This window comes from Morone saxatilis, unplaced genomic scaffold (genome assembly GCF_004916995.1).
Source record: "Morone saxatilis isolate NCDOM2014 unplaced genomic scaffold, NCSU_SB_2.0 Contig4, whole genome shotgun sequence".
Taxonomy (NCBI): Eukaryota; Metazoa; Chordata; class Actinopteri; family Moronidae; genus Morone; species Morone saxatilis.
In genome coordinates this window covers 11,661,691-11,673,569 of record NW_023339984.1, presented here as the reverse complement: position 1 = coordinate 11,673,569, position 11,879 = coordinate 11,661,691, and the positions used below count along the sequence as shown (strand labels likewise).

The window sequence follows — 11,879 nt, the reverse complement described above, 5'->3', positions numbered from 1 at the left end:
GATTAGCTTAGCTTAGCATACAGAGCATTAGTACACCAACAGGAAGAGCTTCCCGTTTTTTTACCACTTCAGTTGGAGTGAAGGATTAAACACATGCCATGCAAAGTGTTAATTATAGTGATTATAGAGGGGTTTGGGCAGGTATTGACAGGCTAGCTGCTTCCCGTTGCTACCAGTCTTGCTAATCGCTAAACTAACTGCCTCCCAGCTTTAGCCCCATCGATCTTCTCATCTAGCTCTCGACAAGCAGTTTCTCAAAATGTGAAACAATTTCTTTAAAGCTGCATTAGGAGACCAATGGCTGCCTGGAAAGAAGGAAAAATACATATAAAAATGAAAATGTGCGTGCTTAATGTGGTCAGGGGAAATTATACATGATTTGTTATTGAGGGAGCTAAACTTGCTAAAACTGGTAGTCCGATCTCGACTTCCTGGAAGCAATCTCGACCTCTGTTTAGTAGCTGTTTAAGAGCTTTTGATCATATCGCATGACCTTAATTAGCAAATTCCCCTTTTTTCTGAGCACTTTAAGGACCACGTTGGCTTCAAAGTTAAGTTTCAAAGGTCATTCTTTAACGTGGACGTGAACTGGGCTGGACTAGTCGATCTGCGGATGAAGATGATGACTCCAGACCAGTAATCAAATTGCTCTTAAGGTGAGATTCTTTTGTCAACCGATCTTTAAGAACGGTTGACAACATCAACCACCAGACGTATTTGCCACTTGTTAAAGGGAGTATAAGGAGAGTGGTTAACTACATAAATTGGTATTCTGCTTCATAAAAACCTGACCAAGGCATCCACCCTGGACACTGCAAGCCTTAGGGAAACATCTGGCTGTGTTGATCTGTTGTGAAAGCACTGAAAGTACATCGATTTTGCTCCACAGTCATTAACTGTTGTACCCACTCCAAGCTAAAGCGACATAGATGCTCATAAACTAGTCCTATAAGCACTTTGAGGGCTTCACGTTAAAACACAATAGATTCCCTTTAAGTGTGTGCTCTCAGGCCGGAGCTCTTACACACAAACACACACACATACACATATCAATCCAGTTTAAGTCAGCTCACTCCAGGCTGATGCACGGATGCCGGTGTAGGTGAATCGTGTGCTTGCTCCACTTGGCGGGGTATGACCATTCTGCTCAGTGGCCACTGGCCCCGGTCTAGATCTGCCCGTTTCCCCTTTAGCCATTCCGATTCCAGCTGACCTCCCTAAGCCGCTGCTCCCTTCGCCGCTCCTCAAGCAGCTGCAGCAGGTGAACGTGGACAGCATGCCCTGGCGGAAGCGCTTGTTCATGAAGCAGTAAATGATGGGGTTGACGCAGGCCGAGGTGTAGGAGAGCAGGTGGATGAAGGAGATGGGGGCGCCGGTCAGGCGGTAGGCCGAGCGCCGGTCGAAAGCCTGCCAAGCATTGACCACAAAGACGGGGGTCCAGCACAGGAAAAAGAGGAAGACGATGACCAGGAGCATGCGGATCACGCGCTTCTTGGCCATCAGGTTGGCTGTAGAGCTGCTGCCACACACACGGCCCACCATGGGTTTGCTGCTGGAGTTGGTGGAGTTGCCTGTGATGCTCTTCCTTTTAGACGGCTGCATATAACAGCCGTCACTGTCTCCGGGCTTGATGCTGCCGGTGCTGGATTGTCTGTCTGTCAGGGAAGAGAATGTGAAAAGAAAAGTGTAAGAGTCCCATTTTATCAGCGGTAAGAAAAGATGCAGGAGCAAAGCAGTCCTGACGCAGAAGATTTGGGTCATGTCTGTCACTTGCGACCTACAAATGGAAAACAGGACTGCATTTCCAGAAGATGTCATGTCAAGTTGAAGGATCATGGTGATATAAAGGGATCCTAATAACAAGTATCGTCTGTGTAGTCGTTATAAAGCTCATTCATCTGTGCCATAAACCTCAAATGTTGTCCAAAACTTATTAAAAACACACTGATAAGCCACAACATTACACTGCACCAAATGTGTATCAATCCATGGCTGAAAGTAGTCCCAAAGAAGCCCACCTTTTACTCAATTTTAATCTTTGCTAAAAATCTAGTGCCCACCTATTTTTGGAGGTTATTTAACATTTCTTTTAATGTAACTATGTACTACAGTTAAAACCAGTGGACTCAGCTGAATACAACAGACAAATTAGCAAAGTTGTACATCGTACAAAGGCATCGTTGGTTTTAGTCTTTTCATGGAATTTTCTTCGACAATAGGAAAAACATAGAAAAATGCCTGACTGATTTCGATCACTTGCTGTGTTTTATTTTCATACCTCTGCTAGATTTCCTGTTGGACACCTCAAATTTGATTCCCCGGTAGAGCTCTAGAGAAATGAGTCCATAGGCTGTCATCATGACGATCCCGGGGATTAGGAAGAGCAGCAACAACAGGGACACGTACCTGCAAGGGACACATTTAGGCCAGTAAGTGGATGCCAAAGAGCTAATTTAAATCAACACCAGATCCAAATTCCTTTGCTAAAATGAAAAACCCCCTGCCTTTGAGTTTAGACTAATATCATAATGACAATGTGATTGTTTAAATTTAATTTGCTGGGTAATTTTATTTTTCATTATAATGATTTAAATGTACTTTTAATCCAGTCCGGAAAAGCACTTTTGTCAACATGTGTTGGTTTTGTGTAAGTGTAATCAACCTGACAAATATACTTTAACATCATTGATTTAAGATTGTGTTTTTTTTATTTTGAAGGGTCAGATCTGTGTCATGCCAGACGATTTTTCCCAAGTGGTCGTCTCTCACCAGCAGCGCCACACTGAGAAAATCAATAAAGAGGCCATCTGAAATTAGGAATGTGCTGCTTTAGCTGCCACACAATCTGAGTGCTTCTGAGTGTGAAGACACCCTGGCGGGATGGGAAAGGTACGACGCTCCCTAATGCACTTATTTCCAGCTCACCAGGACTGCTGGATGACGTCATTGGGCCACACCAGGCGGCACATGTGCCCGGTGCTGTTGTTGCGTCGGGTGAAGGGTTTGAGGGTGCTGGAAATCGGGTAGGGCAGCATCAGGATGAAGGACACCACCCAGGTGGCAGTGATGACCTTGGCGGCGTGGGACTTGGTCTGCCACGTCCTGGAGGTCAGTGGGTTGCAAATGGCGCTGTAGCGCTCCAGGGAAATGGCCACCAGGTTGAATGTGGAAACGCTCACTGAGACACCTACACACATTAGAAAATCAGTTTCAGTGTTGGTAAAACCAATATAACCAGGCCATATCTAGCTACAGAAATCATAAAAACAGTAAATGTTTTAAAGGAACAATTCGCCATTTTGGGAAGTTGGCTTTCTTGGCGAGAGTTTGATGAGAAGATTGATGCCATTTCTGCATGGTAAATATGAAGCTACAGCCAGAAGTTAACCTAGCTTAGCATAATGACTGGAAACTGGGAGAAATAGCTAATCTGGCTTTGCGCAAAAGCAAAAAAATATACATACCAACACTCATTAATTAACACATAAAGTATCATGTTTGATAAGTACGAAAACCACATTTTAAAAATGACGTTTTACGCGCGGTGGTTGAGCTAAACAGCTGCTAGCTCTAATAAATAAAAAATACTTCAGCACATAAACCCCATTGGATGAAAAAAGAAGAATTAGATGACCAATCAGTCAGTGTGCAGCCAGTTACCTTAGCTTAACCACCATGCGTAAAACCACAATAGGATGTTTTTACACTTTCCCAGATATTTGGACCAGTTTGGAAGGCGACACACGGCGTCTGCAGATAAAAATGGCTCAAAAACACAACAATTCCTATATTCAGGTGATTATACACTAATGAAAACACACCTATTATATTCCATTTGTGCCAATAGATCCTCCTAAATGTTACACACTGCACCTTTAAGTGTATCAAAAGACTAATGTGGTCACATTCTCCTTCTCTTTGGTTTTGGTTTTATGGGCGTTGTAACACCCAGAATAGTCAGCATCCTCACAACATGTCACTGTGTTTACTGTAGTGTATGTGATGCTATGGCACATTAATGTTTTGTCACATTAAATTTAACTGCTGAGCAGCGACAGAGCACATCCTGCGACCAGATCAGCAGTAACACACTCAGTAACAATAACAAAGACAACTATAAATACATTCAAATTATTGCTGTGTACAATCCGAGAGGAGCGACACATAAACGGATAAACATGTGGACAAATGAGGTAATGACCCTGGATGACAGCGCTCTGATCTCACGGAACGGCTAAATGGAGCAACAGGAAGTAAGGACAAACATGAAAATCCGATTTCCTAGCGAACCTGTAATTGGATGAAAATGATTATAATATTAAGTAAAGGTGCATCATCTGTAATGACTGCACCTTATTGCAAATCTCCCAGCAGAGACTTTACTGAGAGGCAGAGGGAGGAATCTGGGGGATGTATCAAAATCCCAAGCAAATTAAAGCCAAGGAAAAAGATTCCTCCTGATGTGATTAACTCATCTCCCAGATGTTCTAGAAATCATTTGAAAGTAATTTAACTTGGGAATTGAGAATATGTGTGTATGTATATGGCTTTTGTTTCTAAATGTTGTGCTTGTAAACTTAACACAGCCACAAACACAAACCTAGCTGTCTGATGATAAAGAGAACATGGTTGGTTTTTGCACAAGTTTTCAATTACTTCAGCTTACTGGGTCGAAGTCTAACTACAAGCTAAACTAAAATAATATGTCCTAATTTTGGAAATATTTAACACGATTATGTTTATTTCTTTTCTGCACAAAGGGGAATAAATGAAGGAGGATAGTGGAGGACAGTAAATGCTGTTCCTGGAGGCTTTTTTATTAATTATTTGATTGACATTTAAAGTGTGGTACACTTCTTTTGGCACTGTCTCGGTGAAGCAGGTCAGGTTGCGCTATTTACTTGTACTGAGCACTCTTATGTTCCCCCACTGACTGTATCTTAACTTTAGACATGTACTCTGCTTTGAATGATAATATGTGTCTGGTATGGTTTTCCCTCAAAAAAGTTGAATTAACTTCTATAATCTATTCTCTATCTAATCTATTCCTTCTTCTGCATATAAAAAATATTGCAAATATTATTTCAAATGTTTAACTACTGGAGCCAGGAGGTCTCATACTTAAAGGCGCGATGATCTATAGTTTTATAGCTTTATAGCAAGTTTCAGCTCATTGTTTAGCTGCACGACCATCAACTTTACTGTTTTGGTTCACTCTCGCCGCTCTCATGGTGCCGTTTTTTGGCTGCAGCAGTTTTTTTTCATGAAACAGCTCTAAAAACCCCCACTGTACACCACCACCTTACTGCAGAAGACGCATATTTAGCGACTACCTGGAGAACAAAGTAGAGCATTTAGCTGCTGAAGCACCAGATATTTCCCTGAGAGAAAGACAGTGAATATTGGACTTACATACGCAAGTTCACCAAAAACATGACTTCAAATGAATGATTACGTTGATCTGTAACTTCTGGATGTGTAAATAAACAATTTCCTTACAAGTACACAATATTAACTTTTGTTTTGTTTACAACCTGTTTCCTCTGCCTCTAAGTGGCCAAAAAAATCAGTTATTGCAGGTTGAATCAAAACAGACTCAAGGTGTCAAGTTTCTACATAACACCTGAGTAAGCCTGAGCAAGTAAGTGTTGGACCATATTGGATCGATTGTTGTGTTGTGACAAAATCCTGCTTGTGCAGACACGTCGTAAACTCAGGTTTAAAGTAATCAGACTGGAAAACCTTTCAGCAGATGGCTGAGTCTGCACATCATTCTGCACAGTGAAGCTACAATAAGCAGAGCACATTGTGGAGGGGGACTTTAATGTTCCGTCGGTTGGATATTGATTGTATTCCTCATTTCCAACTGGTTTTGTTACCCATGTCATTCTTCACACCTTCCATTCATTTGCCCTGGCACATTCATGAGTAATTGAATGTGACTTTGCAATTGTAGAATAGAGCAGGAAACAAATAATAATGGCAGGAAATGCCGGACTGCAAAAACAGCTTCAGGTAAATCTACACTTTTTGACAACATGTTTCCTGACCAGAACCTTTTTTAGCTCGAGCTCATTAAACCACCAGGAGCGTTTGAACATGCAGGCAAATGAACCTTGTGCAGGACATGGCCCAAGATGACTTCAATTATCCTCTCTCCGACAAATAATGCAATTACAGTGCAATAGAAAAAAAACACAGTTATAATTTCCCATGGACACACAGAGTTGAATCATTGTGCATCACGCATGACAGAAGTATTAGGAGATGGCAGAAACAGTCGGCACACAACTTTTAACGCATTTAAATCACACTTGGATGCAACATTTTAACAAACGCTGCAAATTCTCTTCTTGAAAATGGGAAAAAAAGTCAACTTTGGGTGATGAATTCAGGTATTGATAATGTTTTTTCATCTTGATTTCAACAATATGGCAACATTTTGTGTTTGGCTGTCACACAATATTAAATAATCTGAGTAAGAAAGCTCGAATAGAGGTTTAGAAAACTGTACAATTTAACTAAAAAGTAAGAGTTAAGACCAGAAAAAGACTAACCACTAATGTCACAATTTAAGAATAACCTTCATCATCATTTCACTCACCCATGAAGTACATGACCAGCTTGCATATGCCGGTGCCAAAGACGAAGTCCCTCATGAGGTTGGGGATGAGAGTGAAGGGGATGCAGACCAGGGACACCATCAGGTCGCTGATGGACAGAGACAGGAGGAAGAGGTTGGTGACGGTCCTCATGCGCCTGTTCCTCACCAGGACGGCGATGATGAGGCTGTTGCCCAGGACGCTGAGGAGGAAGATGAGGCTGTAGAGGACGATCCGCACTGTCTGGTTGATGTCTGGGACGGAGTGCAAAGAGAGACACACGCGTGAACTCTGGGTATATGTCATTATTAAAACGTGATTTTGACTCACTCTTTCGCACTCACCCTCTTGTGTCTTTATTCTAAGATTAATTTACATCCTAATACTCCTACAATATTAATATCTAGCGATTTATGTACAGTAATTTGGCCAGTATAGTGTTTTTTATGTCTTAGACTTATAAGTCTAAATGGAATTTATTATTTCTCCTTTATTTATTTGGACTTTAACCATACAAATGTGAAATGTTTGTGCCATTTACTCTCTATTCTGCTGCCATAAAGTGTGTACTGGCAATTATATGCACTTGACATTGGCAGAATTAGTGTACAGTGACCACATATGTGTCACCATTAACACACAGCAGAGTACATCAGCTTTATGGAGGACCTGAGCCATATGCGTAATGCGCACTGACGCAAAGAAAATGCCCAAAGCAGTCGCTCTTTTGGCATAAATTGGAGATTACAGGTCGCATTTGGAATACAATTAACAGCAAATCTCTGAATAAGATGAATATAAAATTCCTGAATACAATGATGTACTATTGGACAAGATAGCAGTTGATATTAATATAAAATAGATAAATCCACTGTACCTTGAGGTTCGGGTGAGGGCTCCTGCTCGCTCTCGCACTCCGAAATGTTCTTGATCCCAAAATTACATAAAATCTTGTTGAGGTCAGTTGAATTCAGGAGCATGTCGTGTATTGTAAACGTCTCCATTTCGCTTTCTCCCCTATAGCCTCAAGTAAAATCAGTCATAGGGACAGCATTGGTCATGCTCTTGCGAAAAAAAAACAAAAACCAAATGCACCAAAGGACGGGGTGTATCAAAATGGTATCTCTCCTTTCAGGGAATTTTAAAAAACGAAAAGAAATAAGAAATGATGTTAATAACAGTGCTCTCTACAAGTTTCCGTGCGCTCCCAGTTTGGTGCGCTCCGCTCCTCCACTCAGCATTTCCAGCTACTGACAACATGTGGATGGGTCGCATTCATGAGTGCTCAGCCCGCCTTTAGAGTCTGTGCAAGTCTGCACCCCCCACTCCCCCCCCCCCCTTAAAAAAAAAATTAAAAATGAAACACCCAGTCGTAAATCATTGCAGTAATGGAGATTCTGCACGGCCTCCAGCAGGACTATTCTCCCGGATTCTTTATTAATATCTCAAATATCACTTACAAGATAGGAACTACTGAAGCCAAACATTCAAGATGCATATGTGAAATTAGACTGATTTAAAATGCCAGCAGTGTTCTGTCATCTACTGTACGCTATCTATAAATCCATGCTTCCCTGGCCCATTTTTAAAGCGTGTTACTGCCTGCTGTGAGATCTCATGTGAACATGTCAGCAGCAATACGGAAGCCCATTGAGTCATGCTGTAATTATTCTGATGGGTGGAGAGATGGGCTGTCATTAGTGCCCAAACAACGCCAACTCCAATATTTTGGAATCAGTCTGGTGTTGAGCTAGAGTGAATGCTGCTTTTACTCCCATTATGGTTCCATGAACTCCTTAAGAGAGCCTTGGGAATGAAGATGTTCATGTGAGAGAGACAGCGGCTTGGTGATATTTTAAGGCTTTTTGTAAGCTGCTATTAATTATGGTCAATCAAACACAGGAAATGAGTGGCCTGCTATGACAAAAAAAAAAAAACAATGTAACATAAAAAATAAAATAAACCCTAAACCCAATTTTTGCACAGCTTACATGAATAAACTGAGTCACATCAGTAAGAACACACTTATGACATAACAGAACAATTTTCACAATAGAAACAAATTGCCTTTGCCAGGAAATAAGGAATAAAATATACAGGACCTCTTATTCCCCTAACCCTAATCTTTTTTCTTTATCCTTGAATTGGATCCCCATTAGCTTCCGCAAAGTGGGCACTAGTCTTCCTGGGGTCCATACAAAGACAATAACAATAAAAGCTAAATAGTGAATAGTGATAGGATGACGATTTTGCTGTCAGAGATAACACTTCATCCAAGCAAGAGCTAAAGGTGAAAATACCATAACCTTTAAGCTTGGCAATGAGGATGCTGTGGTCAATGACCTCAAAAGCTGCAGTGAAATCCAAAGTGCACAGCCCCAACTAGTTTCCTGTCATCCATATATGTTACCCATTGATCTAATGCGGTGCCCGTAGAGTGACCTGGTCTGTAAGCATGTTGTGCTTTTATAAGTAGTCCATCTCTACTAAAACAATTTAACATTTGATTCAAAATGATCTTCTCAAGTATCCTACTGAGCATAGGGAGTACACTAATAGGTCTACAATTGGAGCTACTGCTTCTCCATCTTTGGGTGAAGGTATGATTTTAGACTCTTCCTAAAGCTCCAAACAGGTACCACTCAGGAAGCGTCTATTAAAAATATTATATATACGTAGGTTTGGAAAATTGTTAAACTTTTTCCATTCAGGTTATCTCTGCCAGTAGATGATTCATCTGAAAGACAGAGCAACATCTTCTCAACTGTGTCTTGGTCAACCTGATCAAATGAAAAACATAATGTCTTATTGCTCATAATACTGTTAACAATGTTGGAAGAACACATATTAGATCTTAAACTGTCCACTTTATAATATGATAAAATAAATTAATTAGCTACATCATATGGCTTGGTGATAATCTGACCTGCACATTCCATATACCTTTAAAAATTACCTGACTTCTTGCACATTATTTAATTTTCAAGTCTTTCACAACATTATTTACAGAGCTGTGAATTTTTTTGTTTAAAAATATAATTTCACTTTAATATCATTTAATTTAGTAACCTTATTTCTCAAGTTGCAATAAAGACTTCTATCTACAAAAACCCTGATTTATTGGCAGTTACCTTACTCTTTGAAGCATCTCAGCTCATCATCTAACCACAGTGCACTACTAGCCTGGAGTGGAGCATGGATTTCCACTGACTTTACTAATTTGTCCATGAAATTTTTCAAAGCAGTGTTTGCGTCATTTTCCTGACATTTGTCAGACAACTTTAAATCCTAAAAATAATAATATCCTAAAATATTGAGTCTGCATTAAATCTTATATATGACCTACGATAAACAATCTTAATACCAAACTTGGGCCTTTTTGTCTTTCTTGATTAAAGCAATCAGATTATGGTCACTGCATCGCACTGCCACTGATAGTGCCTGTGAACACACCTCATGTACAGTATGTTAGTGAAAATATGATCAATACAGGCTGAGGTTTCAACACCATCAACGGGTGTGATAATTCTTGTAGGTTGAGTCACAACCATCAATCCAAACATCAGCCACAGTAATCCACTTTTTTTGTAATGGACAATTTTTAGAAAACCAGTCGATATTCAAGTCCCCTACAAAAAAATCCTATCTTTCATCCATCACTATATCTACTTTTTCACATATTCTATCCAAACAATTGACATTAGAACTGGGTGGCCTGTAACAACAGCCAACAAGAGTAGGCTTACAATAAAGAAGATGAATCTGAAGCCACATTAGCTCAATGTCAGTGTTCATTTTATCTTTCTGTATCACAACTAAAATGTGTTCCTGAACATAAAATGCAACAAATAGTTATCCCTACCAGCTCAGAATAATCAAAAATAGCACCCAGGTGTAATTCTGACTACACAAAAACATGAATATTGTCTGAGGAGCAGATTCTAGAAATGCTGAACCATGAGGTGCTTTAAGCTGAAGATGAAGTTTGTCCTCCTCTGGGTATGATGAACAGCTCTAGTTCAAGCTGGCTTTGAAAGCTGCCAGAGAAAAGGGGCTCACACTTGGGCAGCAGCTCTTTTCTCCTCAGTTCCAGTCTTCATTTATTCAGATGTTTGTGTCCTTAAATCTTTTTGGTAGAAGAATAGTCTGTCTGTCTTTAAGGCGCCAGTTCTCTCCTTTCTCATCTGCACTCCCACCAATTAAAACGTTTGACCTCCTGTACTGATTTTCAGTGTAATCCAGCTTGGTGGACGTTGCATCCATTTCCTGCTTTAAATTCATCATGTCCTTTTCAAAGACTTCATCGTTGTTTCAATCCCAATCTCATTGTAACCACTGAATCGTTATCACAAGAGGAGGCTTTAGCATGTTTAGGAGGAATGTTTTGTCTGACCAAGATGTACCAGGAGCTGATAAATGTTAGTGATGTTGATGTCCAGTCAGCCTGTTTGTCAGATGACTAATAGGCCCAGGAGCCCACTAACTTGCACTACAGTCACAAATTAATTAGTAGATCTAATATGGTCCTCAGTGTTAAGAGAAAATGTGGCTCAACATTAACTTACACAGATTTTTGTTGGATGCCAGAATCTGCATACAAAATCTCACTTCTAAAAGGACAGAAGTGTTATCAGCAAAATGTACTGAGAGAATAAAAAATAGATAGATAGAGATATAAATAATGTTGTGTTGGTTAACGTATAACAACGCATTATATTTTATAATCGGATCATATGAAAATAATATTAACTATTAACAATATTTCTCTCTTCACATAAGTAAAGCACAAATACCTCAAACCTGAGCTTAAGTAGGCTGTGGTACTTTAATACCACGCCACAGTTATCACATGTGAACTGCTTTTCAAATGTGTGGAATGTGTGTATTTTCTTGCATTCATCATTTAGGCGCCATGTTTAACATGTGGAAATAAAAGAAAAATGATAACCAGTTTTTACTAATACATCTAAATTCCTCACCCTTTCATAATCAATATTGGGCTAGTTACTCAAAAATTGCAATTTATTACTCATGACTTATTACGCTCTGCCAACAGTAATTAGTTACACTAATAGTTATATTACTCTTTTGTTACTCCCCACAAAATTGGGTCCCTTTTCCACAAAATTCACTTCACTTTCCTCCACAGATGATTGATTGGATTGTTGGATTTCATTAAAAGTAAAGTTGTAACTAATAACTTTTTAAAAAAAGTAAATAAAATAAAATAAAATAAAATAAAAATCAGTAAAATAAAATAAAATAAAAATCAATTAA

General features: G+C 39.7%; 1 protein-coding gene across 1 annotated transcript; it reads right to left on the bottom strand.

The window, feature by feature from the left end:
• Positions 1–18: 18 nt before the first annotated feature.
• Positions 19–7,834, bottom strand: cckar (cholecystokinin A receptor). Its single transcript, XM_035675348.1, has 5 exons — positions 7,480–7,834; positions 6,605–6,856; positions 2,926–3,187; positions 2,279–2,406; positions 19–1,655 (listed from the first exon to the last, which is right to left on the bottom strand). The coding sequence occupies exons 1-5, from the start codon at positions 7,604–7,606 to the stop codon at positions 1,060–1,062; spliced, it is 1,365 nt and encodes a 454-aa protein (XP_035531241.1). The 5' UTR covers positions 7,607–7,834; the 3' UTR covers positions 19–1,059.
• Between the last annotated feature and the right edge of the window lie 4,045 nt (positions 7,835–11,879).

Excerpts from the sequence above, each read along its gene's own strand:
- cckar (XM_035675348.1), bottom strand. The coding sequence starts at position 7,606 with ATGGAGACGTTTACAATACACGACATGCTCCTGAATTCAACTGACCTC. Across the intron at positions 3,188-6,604 it reads GCTGGTCATGTACTTCATGG|GTGTCTCAGTGAGCGTTTCC; the intron begins GTGAGTGAAATG and ends TAATGTGTGTAG. Across the intron at positions 2,407-2,925 it reads GACGTCATCCAGCAGTCCTG|GTACGTGTCCCTGTTGTTGC; the intron begins GTGAGCTGGAAA and ends TGTCCCTTGCAG.